This window comes from Gymnogyps californianus, chromosome 4 (genome assembly GCF_018139145.2).
Source record: "Gymnogyps californianus isolate 813 chromosome 4, ASM1813914v2, whole genome shotgun sequence".
NCBI lineage: Eukaryota > Metazoa > Chordata > Aves > Accipitriformes > Cathartidae > Gymnogyps > Gymnogyps californianus.
Genome location: NC_059474.1, coordinates 53,092,396 through 53,110,758, shown reverse-complemented (window position 1 = coordinate 53,110,758; position 18,363 = coordinate 53,092,396). Strand labels below are relative to the sequence as shown.

The 18,363-nt window shown below is 37.2% G+C and overlaps 1 protein-coding gene across 2 annotated transcripts in view; it reads right to left on the bottom strand.

Moving 5' to 3' along the window:
- GRID2 (glutamate ionotropic receptor delta type subunit 2) overlaps nucleotides 1-18,363 on the bottom strand; it is a 743,870-nt gene that overhangs the window by 200,587 nt on the left and 524,920 nt on the right. For both annotated transcript variants that reach the window (XM_050895938.1, XM_050895939.1), the window contains one exon: nucleotides 17,301-17,420. In XM_050895938.1, coding sequence (XP_050751895.1) covers nucleotides 17,301-17,420 — 120 coding nt within the window. The remainder of the gene's footprint in view (nucleotides 1-17,300; nucleotides 17,421-18,363) is intronic.

The window sequence follows — 18,363 nt, the reverse complement described above, 5'->3', positions numbered from 1 at the left end:
TTATTGAAGGGCTTCTCCCTACCACCCACTTTGATCTACGTGCTTGCCCCATGCTCATGTCTCTAATTTGCACCAGTTCTCAGCCTAAAACTCACCTTCAAGTGGTGATCGTCCAGACTAGTCAAATCCCATACACGGGCTATGTGGAGAAATGCACCAGCCAGCCAGGTTTGTATTTCAAAGTTAAAACATTGGCCTTTCTACTAATACAGAAATAGTCAGTAGAGATTACTAGCTAGTCGTGAATCTGTCTCCTTCAAAAACGCAGTAGGGGATGGGACGTATCCCACAAGACTGACTTGAAATAACAGCTACACAAGAAAGAAGGCAGGGAACTGTGTGGCAGCCCTGAGGCACTTCGCAACACTATGTACCAAGATTGCTGCATCAAATATATTGCATTTTTAAAACGTGTCATGGTTCCTCTTTTTCTGCTGTGTTGAAAGAGATATGATTGTTTCCCCTTTCAGCAAAGACACAGACAAAAAAATTAATAACCATCTCTCAACCTGGTTCTTGAATTGGTTTTGCTCCTTCTAATTTCCTGCCAAAGCGTGTAGTCAGTTTGCAAGGTGACATTTGCAGAAGCTCCTTACAGATTGATTGGCTAAACTGCTGGGGAGCTGAGAGAATTCATATAAAGAATTACCTTCATTCATTATAAAGTCAGACCTGCTGATATTGCCACATGCCAGAAAAGCGCCCCCGCTCCCCACTCGATGCTCAGAGAGGGCCGCTGCTGGATGCGGATCACAAGCAGGACAGCAAACAATAGGCTGGATGATCTGCAGAGTTCCTGATAACCCTCTGGTGAAAAGTCAGGTCATGGTGCTGCCTACTGAATGCTAGACAGGAAAGGAAAAAAGCAAACTTTTCTTGGAAGACATCCTGCATAGTAGCAAAGAGTTACTTGGAGGGTAATAGCAACGTCGGGCAGTAAACATGCAAATCCCTTCTCTTTGTCAACATCTGCAGGCTCTCCTTGTCTTTCCATCATGATTTGCCTTCCTTTCAGCCTTTTCCTTGGAAGTTGCTGCACTCTTGGTGTAGCTCAAACTTTCTACTGCTGACATGTCTACTCCTCCATCCTTTCAAACCAAGCAGCTCATGACAGGGGCACTTGATTTGCATTTGGTACAGAACAAGTCATCACTCTGTATAAAAACTTCTAACATGGATTAATAATTTTGCTATGCTACCAACAATGGCAAATTGCGTTTTAAATATTTCTCAGTACAAAGCAGCATGTCTGTGCTTCGGCAACAGAACAGACTCTGAACTGCTTACATGGCTCTGGACATGTACCAAATTTCTGTTTTCTTTTACTTCTTTGGCTTGAAAAAACACATTGGCAAAAGACAAGATGTGTTCGTTTATTTTTGCCCATTCACTCCTTCGCAAATATTGCCATAACATAGACCTCCTGAAATATATGGCAAAACATAACTTTCATCAAAAATGATCCCTTTGGGAGTTGCAAGCTATAAATACAAAATCTGTGGCGTTTCTAAATTATAGTCCCTCCTGCAGTATAAATTCACAGCCTTTCTAAACCAATAATGTTACCATTGAAGAATTTGCTTGATTACTTTGAAGTAAAACACAGAATTGACTGAAGTTTAACTACAGTCCTTGATTTAATTTAATCAGATTTAATCATGGCACAGAAATCAAAGCTCATGTTTTTGTGATGTGTTTCACAAAACCTTTCATAATAGCATGTGGTTAGGAAATCAGTCTTGGTTTAAAGCTCCATGTATGACTTCTCAGTTCTCCCAAATATCAGGCAAGAAGCATTGGTTCAGGGGTAACTCAGGGAGCTTGCAAAACTTGATCTTCTTTTCACAGAGATTTGGAGGAGGAAAGATATTTATAGGCTTTGAAACTAAATTGTGAAATTAGCTAGCTAATATCTCCAGATACCTTTCGCAGTTTTGAACTGCCTTCTAGGGCAGCACCTCCCTCTACATGTTTTAGAGGGAGATTACTAGTTAACATATGCACCTGAATTAGCTGTGTAAAATTGACAGGTTTTAATAAAATAGCGACTAGCTCATTTTTCCAGCAAGCAATTAAAATGTCATTAGCTTTTTCACTGCTCACAAGCCACACAGACCTTGTTTAAGGTGTTTTTACAATATTTCTATATAATTATGGAAAAGGATATATTGTCATGATGTTTGATATAAGGTTGATACATAAACAAATATTCCTATACGCATATGTCCACACATTATAGATCAAACCAGTGAGCTCACTCACGAACTTCAAGCTGAAATAAGCAGTACAACCATCACAACTTAATGGATACTTATTAATCCACAATATCTAACTTGCTATGATTTAGCAAATAATATTTGAACCAAAGGAAAAATCGTCTTTGCTCTTGGGTTAAGGTTTGTGAAAAAGAGACCAGTTTTAACTCTCACCAAGAGAGGGCAGTGAAATATCTCGAATTATTAGAAGATACCACACAACAGCCATATACCTTTATAGCAAGCATGATAGCAAATAATCTCTGCAGACATTTAATTTTAAATTCTGTGGAGCATTTAACTGATGCTGTATTATTTTTAACCAACATCCTCCCACCCTGGAGTAAGTGTACTATTGTGTTTGGGACTGGAAAAAATAGAAAGAGATTATGGATAAAATGATGAGTCCTTATGAAATAAGATTTTACTTTTTTTTTTTTTAATTTGAAACAGGTTTTTCGAAGCAGAATATTAAGAAACACCTGCCTTCTACAGCCAGGTTCATAGCAGCGTGTAAGTTTTATTTTCAGTTTTAGCTGACTTCCTCAGAATGTGGGGACTTTACCACTTAGCTCTATCCCATACTTTCTCTTCTTTCAAAACTCAAATGGCAAGTTAGAAGGCTGCTTTTGTTCCCTACTCTTAATGATCTTGTTACAGGTAAGCAGCTGTGCTATCCGTTCAGGATGATTGATTTCTTTGAAGAAGTCAGTATATCCATTTTTTTTGCCTAAGATTATCTCAAGAGTTTTAGGTTGAGAAGTTTAAATTGTCCTACTGCAAAACCTTTCATTAAAATATCTGTCATAAGTCTGCTGTTTGTGGTCTCCAAAGGACTGCAACATCAAGTCAATGGCCTCTTGCAATTCTGAGTCTACTGCTATCCCCACCGTTTGAAAATACAGCTGGCAAAAAGCCAGCACCTTTCTCTTTTTCACACCCAGGTGAAAATTATTGTTTCACCGAGCTAAGACAATAACCAACAACTAGACATGTAACCTTTCAATGGATAGATGTAATCCACAGGAAAATATTTTGTCTTCTACAGAAAGATTTTGGGATTTATGTTCAACGGGATTTAAGAGAGATTACACTGATGATAGAACCTGGCCAATCTGGCACATGATTATATATATTGACACTTGCCAAGGCACTTTTCAAAAGATATGATAAAAGTGTTTTAAAAAAAAGAAAGGGGGGGGGGGGAAGAAAAGAGAAGGAAAAAGAGAGAGGGAGAGAGAAATACACTTCCATCTCATTTTATCAATGGTCTTTGAAAGTTTAGAGTGGTTTCAAGTCCTTTTTTTAAAATGGATTTAACTAGACCAGACACTTATATATGGGCTTTTCCTCTGTTTCGAAGGCAAATGGAATGAATGAGATAATACAAATTAAAATGGTGATGAGGACAAGCATTTCTTTAACAAGGTATCATAACAGTCTGTTTTCTTTATCCATGTTTTCATTTTCTCTTGCAGAAATGATTTGCCTCAATATGCTGAAGTGGCACAACAAACTAGAAAGCAGCTTCTAATGACTAATGGACTGACTGACAATTTAGATGTTACAAAGCTGTTAGAAAAGAGCCTAATAAAACTTAGGAGGAATATACAACCGGAACCAAAAAGAATTTGGAGGAATCGATCTGTAATAAATGGGGAGTATGATGTTACATACTGAACACATTAAACAAATGGGGATGCGGTACACTACCAGGAAAAGAAGATCAGAATTTCTTACTAAAGTTTCCCATCATGTTTGTCCTCATCCCCCCCAAATTGTAAAAGCAGCATGAAAATCTTTACCATGAAATCAGTTTGATGTGAAATTCATTCCCTTTTGGACTGAACAGAAATGCTTCAGTACATAGAGATGCTAAAACCATTTGTATTCAGTGCATCAGTCCCTGTTTAATGCAATCTGTTGGTGGCCTACAGTCACAAAGCAACATAAAGATTGTATTCTCATGTGGGAAGATATCCATCTCTTAGTTGGTCTTGTCATGTTTGCTTTCCTGCAGACACAATAAGTGGCAAAGCTAAAAGCAAGCAGGGTGTAAGGTCTTCAGCAGTAAAGTTAGTAGCGAGAGAGGACAATAACTTCCACATGCTGTTCAGCATACAACAAGCCCCAAGGCCAAACAGAGAAATCAATTTAACTATCCAGAATCAAGCGTATCAAGAGACTCATTATAACTTTTACTGTAGACCAAACTAGCTATGAATTATTCTAGTCTTTCAAACATATTTGAAAAGGTAATTTGTGAATAAATAGGTCACAAAATATTGGGGAAATACAATTTACCTTAGTCTACACTGACCAAAAGGCTGTACTTTAAAATCTTTTTGCTAGCAACCAGACACGTTGACTATCCAAGTATTGTAGATTGGGCTTTGGCTAAAATATTTCCATATATCATTACCACTGTAGAACAGAAAGTCCACCTTATCTGTTCCTTCCTCTCCAACAGACTGTTACAGAGACAACATAAAAATCCATCCATGTGGCACTTTGTTTTCCAGGTTGTAGCCCCATTCTGGAATAAGCTTCGTGGAATTACACCCACCGACCCCCATCACTAGCTAAAATCCACTGTGTGAACAAAACTGCTCTGAGAGTAAACTGGAGCCCCTCTCTAATTCAAAGCTTGGATTACCCCTCCTGTAACCTTCTCTGAGCAGGTTTTTCCAGTGTGCAAATGAAGCTTTCATGCATTTTATGCCATTGCCTACATCCCTGCAGCAAAGCATGGAAATTCTCAGACGTTATTCTTTGCTAATGCGACATTACTTGTGACACACTTTCAAGACAAAGCAGGCTTACACAGTCTCCAATGTCAGAAGCAGAACTCGTAATTTAAGGAAAAAAAAAAATGAATGAAGCAGCAAGAAACATACAGCTAGCAGCAAGCCTGGATGGCTGGTCCAGGGATTGCAAGGCAAGGTAGTTGCTGCAGAGCAAAGATGAATAGGAAGATGAAGAAAACTCTTAATGTGTACAGGAATGGATACAAGGAGTTTATAAAACTGTTTAACCTCTGTGGCATGAGTGGGACTGATACTCCCTTTAAGAAGTTAATAAATATTCTAACAAAACTGCATTCATTGACACTGTTCCAGTGAGTGATAAGTGTGGTTTAATCATGGGTATATGCTATTTAACTAGATCCTAACTAAAATATTTATTTTCTTACTTCGTATGTTTATGTCAAATATTTGTCTCAAGTAATATAATACACAGCTTAAAATAAACTGACTAATGAGATCTCAGACATGCACATTCAATGGGGAAATCACACATTTTATCAGTAGTTAATAAATTTAGAGAGCTAAGAGTACCTGAGTACTAATTCAGAATACTAATAAGTTTAGAGTACTGAAACATTCTAGAGCCAAACTGATGCAAAACACCAGTATCAAGGCATTAAAATATAATCTATTATTTTTAAAAGCAATTAAGTTATAATGCAAAACCAGTAGAGGTGTATACAAACTGCTCATTGCATGAAAGTATTAATAGAAAACACTTATGGCTCATTATTAAGGCACTCCATTAGAATGCATACTTTAAATCAGATTTTTATGAGCTATAAGTACATTAATTATTATAAAAGTGCATTTAAAAAAAAAAAAAAACACAAAAAGCCAAATCCAGCACTTCAGACTAATGGCTTTATGACGAGATAAGGTGCAGAAGCAGCCTGGTTCAGTGTGGATCAGGAAAACGCAGCAAAGATGAGACTAGATATGAGCTACATGGGACACCATGAGGAAGCAAAGACAAGATGGAAGAAATACAAAGAGGTAAAGCAGCAGGTAAATGAATTGGAAGCACACAAAACTGTCAAAGATAATACATATAAAGGGTAGCATGATTAGCACAGGAGAGCAGGGTGTGGCAGTAATAGAGAAGAGAGAACTCTGGCAATATCTGCAATAACACTGGGATCACTCGTGAAACAGAGAATGGCCCAGCCATAGCAAAACAACCCTTATTTCTTGCTCTAACCATGGCTTGGCTCCTAATCTCTGATTTTGCTTTGCTGCTTTATCCATCTCTCCTAGATAGAAATGTTGGATAAGTCCATGAAAAAACAAGGGGCTTTATTTCCAGGGGTTTAAGGGAGACTTCATTTCCTGTACCATGCACTTTACTCTCAATATATGTTTCGGCTGTCTGCAAATATGTTAAAGTTATTATCTATAGCTAGTAAGTTATTCATTTAAATCCAAATGTTATCAACTTCAATTTATTTTTTTTTAAATCAAACATACAAGTTTCAATATATTATACTACATTTTTCTAAACCAAGTCATAAAATGCTTTACATATATGACCAAAATTAAAGTTAATTCGAGCTCAAATTTCAACAGAAGACCTTCTGCAATTTATCCCATCCTATCCTTTTCTGTTTACACAAGAAAAATATTCTATCCACTGCTATACTTAAGAAAGAAACAGCCATAATAATTTTCACAGGTTTTGAGAAACAGAGAGAAGTAGTATTGGAAGTAACGATGAGACTATTTTCTAACAGACTTCTCCCATAAGTGCCAGACACACTTTGCAAATTCCTTAAAACATAGTATTTCCCCCCATTTACTTCTAGCCTAAAGAATTTCAAAGCCTTGTTAGTGCTTACAATTTCCTGAAAAGCTTTATTTTTCAGAAAAAGAAGTTCTATCAAATTAAATTCATTCTGTTTACTTAGATGAAAATGTAAATTATTTGAGACTTAATACATATCACTTTTTCTATTACTTCTGCTGTGCATTTTAAAGCAGGAATACACCATGACAAGGGAATTTATTATTAATTTTTATTGTAACTTACCCTTTGATTAAGGCATTATATCATAACTTTAGAAGAGGCAAAAATCTGAGCACTGTAATTTTAAGGCTGAATCATAAAAATCTTTCAACACTATGAAAGAACTATAAATATTATGAAGTCATCAAAAGCTTCATCATCCTTGTCTTTATTATTTGTAAAGAACTCAAAAGGTGCAAGGAGGTGGCCCTTAGCAATTACACAGAAGTAACTTTTTATCTCTGGAAATCACTTTTAGGATTCTTTTAATTGCAGGATACAGCTATAACCACTTTATGGGAAAAATATCTCAGCACTGCCATAAATGCAATATTGAGACAAAATGACGTATCACTTCTACTTCTGAAGTTCTTTTGGCAGATAAGAAAATGTAACCGAAAACTTTTATTTTACAAACGATGATTTATGCCTAGTAAACTCTGCCATATTTTGAAATACATGAGCTGAGTAATTCAGCTGGAAACTACAGCACATTATAAACAATGATACAGCATCCAACTTGAAATCACAAGGATGCTTCTCTTTGTCTTCTCAAATATTGCTATTAGTTTCTTATCTGTCTTAAAAACACAACAACAAACAAAGATTTACTGTACTTTCAGCTGTGTTGTGCTAACAACAGTGGAAAGCAATTTCCACAGTTCAACGTATCATTTCTCCTCTTCCTCTTTAGCTAACCACTGTACCCACATGCATTTTCTGGTCCAACCCAAATGTGAGCCTCCCTGTCGACTCAAGCTGTTCTCCCTGGTTGGCACCACTCTCGTCTCGCCAGGGGACAGCTGGCCCTTGGCTCTTTGCTAATGTAACTCTTTCTGACACTTGCCTATAGATGCCTACGTCCTTCTGATGAATTTGGGAGCCTTTAGCAGCTTCATGGATGTTTTCACATTCTTGCCCACTGTAAATCTACTCCCGCGGCTGTGAAGGCTGAGGGTAGTAGATATTACATAGAGATATATATAGAGATACACAGATATATAGAGGGTGTTCTCAGTGGAAATCCACAGACCCTGCATTTCCATTGAGTTCAATTACCAGTTTCCCAATCAGCTTATGACTTGGCTGGCTCCTCTAGATCCCACAGCCTGTGGAGGTAAGACTAAACAGATTAAATGTTTGGGTTTGGGTTCTCCCTGCTTTAGTAGAAAGTGACACTGAATACTCTATGGACACAGAGGCAAAGGTCATTGGGCTTATCAGGGCCGCTTACCCCACTGCAGGAAAACATTGCCTACTACTGTCAACAAAATATCATTCAGCATCACGCTCAATGAAATACAGTCTTCCCACACAAAAAAAAAAAACAAACCCCAAAACCCCCCACAATCCCCCCCCGCCAAACCTAAACAAAAACCAAACCAACTTGCTTTCTTCTCTGCTATACACAAATATTCAGTGTCTATTAAGACATGTTTTCATATTTTCCTGCTAATAGGCTAGCTTAGAACAAAGAGATCTTACTGTGAAAGAAGACAGTTCTGCCTACTTTAAAACTTGTACCAGCAAAGTTTTGATCAATATGAGCTTTCCAGACCTTTCAGATGTACCATAGGGGCTCATCCAACATTCATCAGCCTACAAGACAACACAGCCTTCAGGAAGAAGTCTCTCACAAAATGTGCAAATTAGAAACAATTTATTGAAAGGTTGGACCAGATGATCTTTGAAGTCCAACCTGGGCTGTTCTACAATTCTATGATTCATTATTGTGGGGACACATGCTTGGCAGGACATAACAGGCCATCTAATCGTGTCAGTCTTGGCTTGTGGTTCTTGAAGAAAAAAGCAAGTTATCAAATCTTGTGAAATCAGTGTAGCTCTACTTCCACGTATTATGGACTAGGATCTGTGTTATAACCCTTAGACATATCTGCCTCCCCAAGGCTGTGCATTGAGCTCTTAATTCTGAGAACTGAACAATACCCTTCACCACCCTCAAAAGCTAAAGTTAAATGACCCATTTCCTACTACCATCTCTTCATGCCTCCTGTTAAAAGAAGCAGCTCAATTTTTTATCATCCTTCTCTCCTGTCTACATGGTTTTCCAATTACTATTAATTTTTGACTAGGATACCCAATTTACTTCCAAATTTGGATGGAAATACATAACTTACCGAAGATATAGTTATTATCTCCCTCTTCACATGACAAATTAGCTACAATACCCCCTTCCTCTGGATTAATGGAGGGTTAAACGCACTTATTACTTCTTCCTACAACTGGAAAATGTATGTCTGTTCCAGTTACAAGTATTCATGAAATGAAGCAATTTTCGTCAGATGATAGCTTTGATCAAAAACAAACCAACTCTGAAGAGCAAAAGACAAGCGTTGAAAACTTCTGAAAACTTTAATTCTGAAAGGTACCTATAATTAATTGAGAATCCCCACCTTAAAACAAGCAATTCCAAGTTGAGCTAAGTGTTTTATCCTATTAATTTCAAGGATGATGAAACACATTCTTGAAGCAGCACCCACCGAGTGCTCCCTTAAAGGTGAAGTCCCTAATGGGATTTCCAAAATCACATAGAAGCATTACTGCCTGAGAGGTCAATGAAGCATTAAGTCCATTCTTAAATCATACACAGTTCCTTCTGACATTATTCAAAATGTCAGTTTTGAGGTACTTCAAAGTTCCCAAGCACTTCAGATCTCTGAAGTGAGTTACAAAGCTAATTTGCTCAGCTGAAGTATTTGAGGATAAAAATTCACCACAACTTGCCAGCCAGTTCTGCACATCCGTGTTCACGAGAAGGCTTTCACAGCTACTCAAGCAGAAGAAAAAGCCATATAATCATAGTAAAGGTATTTCAAAAGTGGCCCAACCAATCATACTGAAAACCGTAAAGGGTTACTAACTGCAAATATCAAGGTTGGAAAAACAAAAGTGATATAATCCCTTGGCCTGGTTGACCTATGGCCTACTGCAAGCAGTTCAAGAAGAAGAGAGGAACCCAAAAATGAAGGAAAAATGTCTAATGGATACGAATGAAGTTTCACATGCCACACTAACCCGGCCAATATTCAAATCCAAATTCTCTTTCCCACTGTAGTTATTAAAAAAACACCACACTATTTCTGCTATTCAAAATTTTTCAGGACAAAAAAAATCTCTGCTGCGAAAGACATGAATGAAGTTCTGTATCATTCTTTGCTCTTGTGCCCATTTTGAAGCATAGAAAAATCACACAGGAGCCACTGTGGTTAGGCACTTGCCTAGCAGCATCAACAGAAAACAGGAGTTACTGATACAATTCCTAGCTTTTTTTTTTTTTTTTTTAATTATTTTTTGACTGATCTTTCTCCAGTTTCCATTGTCATAACAAGATATTAAAGGAAATTAAAAACACAACTTTGAAAGTGGAAAATATTTCTCCTGTTCTTTGCTGTCAAGACAACTGCATTTTCGACAGGAGACAGGTAAAACGTAACCTCTTATCCCAATGAACAAAAATGAATAAAAACCATGAAACGATATAATTTAAAGATTTAAAGATACATAAAAAAGATTTGTCTCTTTCTAATGAAAGCAATCAGTCAAAATAGGCAGTTCCCAATCCACTGAAAGCAGTTTTCACTAAGAACATTCATATCAGTTTTGACAAGAATGGAAATTCTGAGCAAAAGAGAGACGGACTCATCCCTGCCAAAGTTGCCAAGAGAAATGCTACAGAGCACCAAGGTCCCAAGGGGAATTTCTGTTTGACATCAATGCTTCTCCCCAGGGTCCTGTTGCACTCTCCCCTCCTGCCACCCTACATTTTCCCTTTTTCCCCACTGTTCCCAATGCAGGAGCAAACCCCTTTTCACTCCAGAGTGTTGCAGTTACTCAGAGGCTTGAAAGATTTTTTGGGGGTTCAAATCCCACTCCTCTAGCCCTATAAATGTCACTGCTAAAAGCCATCCAACCTGCATGCCGAAAACCGGATAAACCTGTGTCTTAATTATTTGAGTTGAAGTTGAACCCAGGCACTTAACCTTATTATTCTAGACTGGGAAATCTGGACACCCGTTTGACTTACAGCCTAAAATCACCTTGCTGTTTTACAACAGGTCCCACTATGTTCAAATGCCTGGGCACACGAGCTCAGCAGACATGGCTGACTGTGCTGCTTCTAAAGGAGAAATAGGTGGGATAATACGTCTCTATTGCACTATGTTTTCCTTGGCTTTGTGGGTATTAGTTTGCAGTTTGAGTTCTGGGTGGGTTCTTGCTCATAAACCTGATCCTGGCTCTCATGTATTCCTGGTGGATGTCCTGCTCCACAGGTGAGTAATTCATGTGAAGAAGCTTGCTCATAACACTGCCTGTAGTAGCAGCTCTGCTCTGCATTTATTAATGATCACTAAAAGAAGGACTTGAACCTTGGTCTTCCATATTCCTGTGGCAGCATCCACCAAGCCACCGAATCCATCTCTGGCTTCTTTACTTTGCACTTGTTATGAACACTGAAATACTCGCTCATCCAGACAAACAGCCCAGGGTGAGGGCAGGCACCTGGACAGTCCAGCACCAAGATTTAGATTTCCCCCCACCCCCATCTGATTCAGAGAGTCCAAAATCTGACAAATTCTCCAGGTGGTACACTATTGATTACTTTGAGTCAGTCTGTCTCTCTTTCTGCAGTCTCAGATTTTAAAAGAAAATGCTTTATTCAAAAGCAAAGAGAGGGAAATTTTTTAAACTTCTAAATTTTTTTAAAATTCAGGAATACAGTTATGCATAGAGGCATTTTTTCCATTTTTCATTAGACTCAAATATGCATTTAGTTTGACTTTTAAGCTAAACAGAAGTGCACTTTCAAGTAAATCACAGTTCTCTATTAACACTAGTTTCATTGTGATAACATGCAAATTCCCAACATTTTCCAGCCCAATTAAAGTTCACTGAAATTTCACAAAGCTAGCAGAAAGTAAAGAATCAGTCACTGTATCTTCATCTATTGCATAACACTAAATAAAGGAAGGAAATGGAACTCTTCAGCAGGTTTACAACAGATTTAAGTACTGTGCTGAACTGAAACAGCAGGTCCCAGTTCACCAAGGTATTTAATTACCTCTTAACCTTTAGTACTAAATAGTTTATTTTATTTCTAGCAGGCTGCTTATGTATTTAAAGTTGCTTTAGAGAGAATATCATGTTAGTACTGTGCCAGGTCCATCTTTTCTATCAACACTAGAGGCAAAGCAGTCAGACACAGCAACATTTATTTTCAACTCACTAGAAAATACACCATCAATAATGTCTCTGTAAATAGCACGTATATCTTTCAATCACATCATAAATTGCATGTCAGCCTTTAGAAACAGCTGAAACAGATCACAGCTTAAAGTACCAGGTGCTGATATATATACATTTTTAAAATCACATTACAGAGCTCTACCTTTGATCATGATCACAAAGGGAACAGGTGAACCCATTATTTACCTCAAGCAGCTAACCAAGAAGCTAACCAAGAAGAAAATACTTTGTCCACTCTTGGTTATTAAATAGTGTTAGTTAATAAGTGTCAGCAGAGCTGTATAACTTCTCTTTTTACCTAATGAAGCAAAACGGAATAAGAGAGAAAAGATGCAAAAAAAAAGTTTTAACTTTATAAGAAGAGACAGCAACTTCCCCAAGATCAAAATATACACTTTGAATATATGTTGCTTCGTGATGCAAATGTAAGAAAAAATTATATACCGGATAACAAAGCAATGCCACGATTGTAATCAACAACTCTTCTCAGATGAAGTGGAAGTAGCAATTATTTTACTAGAATGAAAACAAAAAATGCAATACAATTTTCCCATCTCTGAACAAATAACACAACTATAGAATGTTCCACGTAAGTCTGTGAAATAAAACCTGCATGCATTGATGCCACAGGGAAGGTTCTGCCATTCACACTGGCAGAAGGAGAGAGGAACAACACATCTGTCAGGCATTATGGCCTTCAATCACATTCACATGAAACACTTTGCACTACAGATATCCCTTAGATTAAAACAGATAACATTTCCTCCTTAAGGAAAATTTTAAGTTAATTTAATTTTAAAATCAAAATAAAATCATTTAGGACAGAGCCCTACAATCCTACTGGACAAATGTGGAGGGCTCAAAGCATGCTGGGTTACCCAGGTGCCCCACCCAGGGTATCTCTTTTCCTGCATGCCTACAGCTCTATCCTTGCTCCAAGGCATCCCTAGGTGTCCTGAATGTAAAGAAAGCCTTGACATGGACATCCTGGTGCAGAGAGGAAGAGATGCGAGAGCCTGGCATGTCATCTCATTCCCCCACTGGGAGGAAAAGACAGAAACCATCTTCAGAAGAGAAGTGAAACTCACAGGAGGTGGGTGTACGCTAACAGGGATATGGAGGTAGAGCAAAATGCACCATGATCTCCAAATGTCCACACGTGGTAAGAAAACCAGTGTGGGAACAGGAAGAAAGTCCTCTAAACTTCGAAAGGTGTAGCACAGCCTTTGAGGATGAGCCCATTCTGAATTACAAGGAGCACTGGAAGAAACATGAAAACCACTATTTCTGCAGTACTGTTTTCTACACCACTAAGAGAGCAGACAGTACTCCTCTGAGCTATCAACTCCCTATTGTTCATTTGTTTGTTGGATGGTTATTCACAGGAATGGTAGCTTTTATTTCAACAGTATAGATAAAAGTATTGCACTGAAATTTAAATGTCAAAGAATACTCAAATGTCAAATACCAACAGACAAATGCCAACAGAGAAATGTCAGAAATACACCCGTGTCTCCCACTGAATATAACTATATCTGCACAAATGCAAGCCACAGCATGATGTGTAAAAGCAAGAGTTTTTCTGCAGTTCCTTTGGGATGGTAACACCACTGTTGTCAATAAAATCAGTATCTGGCAGCGATCTGACTGTATTACTCCAAGTACCTGACTCTGGCAACACATATAGCCTAAGCAATCCGTGGTCTGCAAGGTGATGGATAACATTTACAGACATAACGGTACAAAATTTGTATTTCAGGCAAATCCCACTCCTGAATTTGCTAACTTGGCACTAGATGAAGGACCCCAACACAACAAACTTCCACATGAATGCTCTCACTGCTTTCCAGGTATGACGGTAGTCTATCAAAGTTGAAGGAGGGGACTTGCAGACAGTTTCTGCTAGATGCATGGTTTAATTTGGCCAATAAAACCAAACACAAACATGAATTCTTGATGTTTCCTAAACTGTTTGCTTTTTTGAGTCCTAGGAATATTAACCTGTGAATATAAGGGAACTTTTCAGAAGGAACCAAATGGCTCCAGAACCCAAACAGAACTAACTTCAAGCAGAATTTGGACTCCTGAGAAATTTGAGTGTGTTTTAAAATTTTACTGGCTTTAATTAAAATAAATTGATTGTTCCTGGGGGGGGGGAGTGGGGGGGAATTTCTTTACACACTTGACTTGGTGCGAACTTCTGGTCCCAATGACTTCAATGGGCCTTTTGTCATGATTTCACCCTTCATTATCTCCTATAAAAGTACTTGGAAACATGTTAATTAGGAAAGATGCATTTGTTTAGAAATTTCAGTCAGTCTGCTAATTGCAGCTGTTTCTACTAGAATTGAGAAATAAAAATGGTTAGGTAGTTCTGTAGTCAGACCACTAAATACATGAAAATCTGAAGTGCACTTTAATTAGTGTAGCTAACAAAAATATATCTGACTCCTGTAATTATTGTGATTTGTTTCCAACACTAGTGGCTCATACACTGTAAAGTAAAACCTAATCAAAGATAAAATATGTGAACTTTTGTCAAAAGAGTAAAACCAACATATGGCATTTTCCCCTTAAAATTTTTCTTCTCTATCTCTGATGTAAGTTTTAGGATCCTCAGCTTGGTTTTTTGACTTTGTGACATTGATTATAAATACCGTATTTATTTAAAATCCTTTTACTATTCAATTTAGTGTAAAAAAATACAATATTTAATTGGAATTATTCTGAATTTTTTTTTTTTTGAAAGACGCTTCCAAGAACAATTATCACATTCTCACAATATATACAGAAATTTCTTTCTGAAGAAAATTCCTTTCTCTACACCAGGACTCTTTCTAAAGCTTTCTCTGGATCACTGAATGCTGTTTAGAAAAAAAATTGGAAGATATTAAATCTGGTCTGCTCTGGACACTTTCTTCTTTTTAACCAGCTGCAGCGCATCACAAAACTCTAAGGATAGACATTTATAGTGCAACCTTCAACATGAAGATTTTCTTATAATGTCTATATTTATTTTTAAATGCTCATCTTGGCAAACATAAAAAAATGCACACTTTCAGTATCTTACTTTTTAACTTTGCTTTTCTCCTGAACAGGGTCTTGTGACACTGAGTTTCGTGGTCTAATTATATTCTGTGCAAAACTCTGTTCTCTTTGACCACCTTCAAATCTGTTTCCTTTCAAAGACAGTGAATGTCTCTTTGTCCTTGAACTATGATAAAGGGTAAACAAGGAAGGTTCAAAAAACCTGTTTGTACTATCTCATTGTTTTGCACAACTTACATGTGCCCATAGTCATTAATCTCTTCTTTAAAAGTAAACTGTATCATAGTTTAAATTTGCACTATAAATCTAAATTATACCATCGGAAAAGAGTTAGAAATGCTAGAAAGTCTTTTTGTACTTCCATATTTCCAAGACCTTTCTGTGGGTCTCTCTTTTTTTTTTTTAAATGGAAGAACACAATGCTTCACTCGGGCATTGACCCAAACAGGCCTGAAGTCAAAAACCAGCCAAAGTCAACCAATTAAATTAAATTAAGAGATACAGATTTGTCTTAGGAAGGACAACCTGGTTGCTCTAAAGAATGAATAGCTCCTTGATGCATAGCGTGGAAAATAAGTCAAAATATGTTGAAACAGGCTGAATTTATAGATGAGGGAATAAGGACTCGTCCAACATTCTGGTCGCCTAAAGACTTTGCGAAGTGCACCTCCAAATATCAACAAGATCCAATTCTGTTTAGTTTCCAAAGCATCTGTCAGGATCTCTGCTTAAGGTGATGTAACTATAGGCATGTGTGTACATTAAGGTATTGACAACAGATGAAACATCAGGAACGGAATAACAATTCCAATGAAGAGCAGAGGAGAAATTTCAGGAGTTTAGACATACTTTTAATTTCTTATTTATCTCTCCCTTCTTTCAGAGCACTTATCTGTTACTGCAGAAGGCATGCAGACAAATGATGTACTTCATCATATAGTGACACTGACACATGGAACCAGTTTACATATATTAAGATAACTTTCTCCGTCATTTGCTTTCAGACAATCACTTCATGTTCCTCACATATAAAAACCAGTGTGATCTGATACACTAAATGAAGAGATCTTGATATTATCTTTCAGGAGGTCTGTCTTTGAAGGAGAGTTGCTCCTGGAAAAGCCTAGTAGTCTTTTCTTTTCCTAAGAGGCACCATATGATTTTTGCTACTTTTGCCATTCCAGATGGGCAGTTGTCCAAAGTTAAGGATATGCATTGCAAATAGAGACCTGCTTCCACCATTCCTTACACATGACTTAAATTTATTTTTACAGACTAACAAAACTGAAATACCAAGAAAAAGTAATTTTGCTGGAGATGTATGCCATTTCCTCAAACAATCTAAGTCCAGGTATTTGGACTGTGTCTGGCAGCTGAGTACGTAACACTACACTTATTCTGTAAAAGTTAATTTCTACTAAAACATTGTGTACTTATTTCATGAAGACAAGAGATTACAGAAATTTTGTCTATGTTACAACAGATTTTCTCTTTCTGTACCTATGAATTTTAATCATCTAACTGTTGCAGCATCCCACTTTGACCATAAGTATCAACTGCCAATCTGGGTGCTCTAAACATAATTCAATGTAAAATTTGCTATTTTGGAAATGGGTTGCAAGGGTTACAAAATAACAGCTTTCGCTGGTCTTTTGGGACAGTCAACCAGCAGCTTAACACGTTCTGTATTACAAACACCACCTCGATCAACACAACCTACTGCAAGACCTCTTTGCAATAATAAAATAGATAGGTATCTAGAAGTTCAAGACTTTTCTTCCATTTCTTACTCCTCTTAATGATACACAACAACACGTTATCTGCCATCAAACAGTTTTCTATTAACATGGAACACAAAAAAGGTTTTAAAAAAAAAAAAAAAATCGGTAAAATATTCTCTTGTTTGAACGTATGTAGCCTCACCTTGCGGATGCCTCTGCCAAGATCTTCTCCATAATTTGTCCCCAAAATTTCAAAATGCACATTGGGATTCCCCCCATTTTCTGCAAATTCCAGTTCTCCAGTCAAGCCATTCACTCCGCCCTATTGGAAAAAAAGGAAAATGGAGTGAAAACTCAGAAGCAGACAAGTATAATAACCTTTTGTTTCTCCAGGGGATTTGTGCGCTAACTATGCAGAATACATACACAACTACCAGAATTAGGACAGTTTTCCAAAGACCACATTTCCCTAAAAATTCTGAAGCCTAAATTGTTCCTGCATCTTTTAAGTTCTTCACAGAAGAATCAAACTCAGCAATGCTAAGCAGATAGTCTTACTCTTAGTGCATTTGCACTCCAATTTTTGTTCTTTGACCCATCAGCATATATGTATAGACATTCTAGCCCCATTAAAAAAAAAAAAGTTTTGTGACTAATTTTAGTAGAAGCAAAACTAAAGACAAATATATAAAAGAAATTGCACAAAAATTAGTTTCGTTTATCCTTACTTTTCCTCCCCAAATGTTTCTCACCCAAAGAGATTTCCACATGAGATCAGGTTGAGTTTTGGATAAAGTTACATGGTTTTTGAGCCCAACATAAGTGCTCTGCACAAATGAAGAGGGGCTTCTCTAGCTGAATATAGTGATTTTTCTGTTTTCCTCCACGACTCTTCTCTACTACTAAGAATGCATGAGATGAGCAACAATGCAGCATATTTTCAAGCTTGCTTTTACTTTTTTACCTTTTTGTCAGAAGGGGTTAAAATACTAAAGATGAAACAGTGAATATTTACTGTAAAGAATCAGAGTTGAAAGGGCTATACATGCCACAACAATACTCAAAATATATTCCAGGGTTAATACAACATGACACACATTTCATCTTTGTGTAAGAACTGTGATAACCTGAACTGTAAAATCAACAGAGCCATGTGAAATGCCTACAATGAAAACATTTAGCCTTAAAAAATTTCTTCAGTTTTCAGATTCAGGGAAAATTAGATGTTTAACCCACTCCCTCCAAAAAACTGGAACAATATTTTA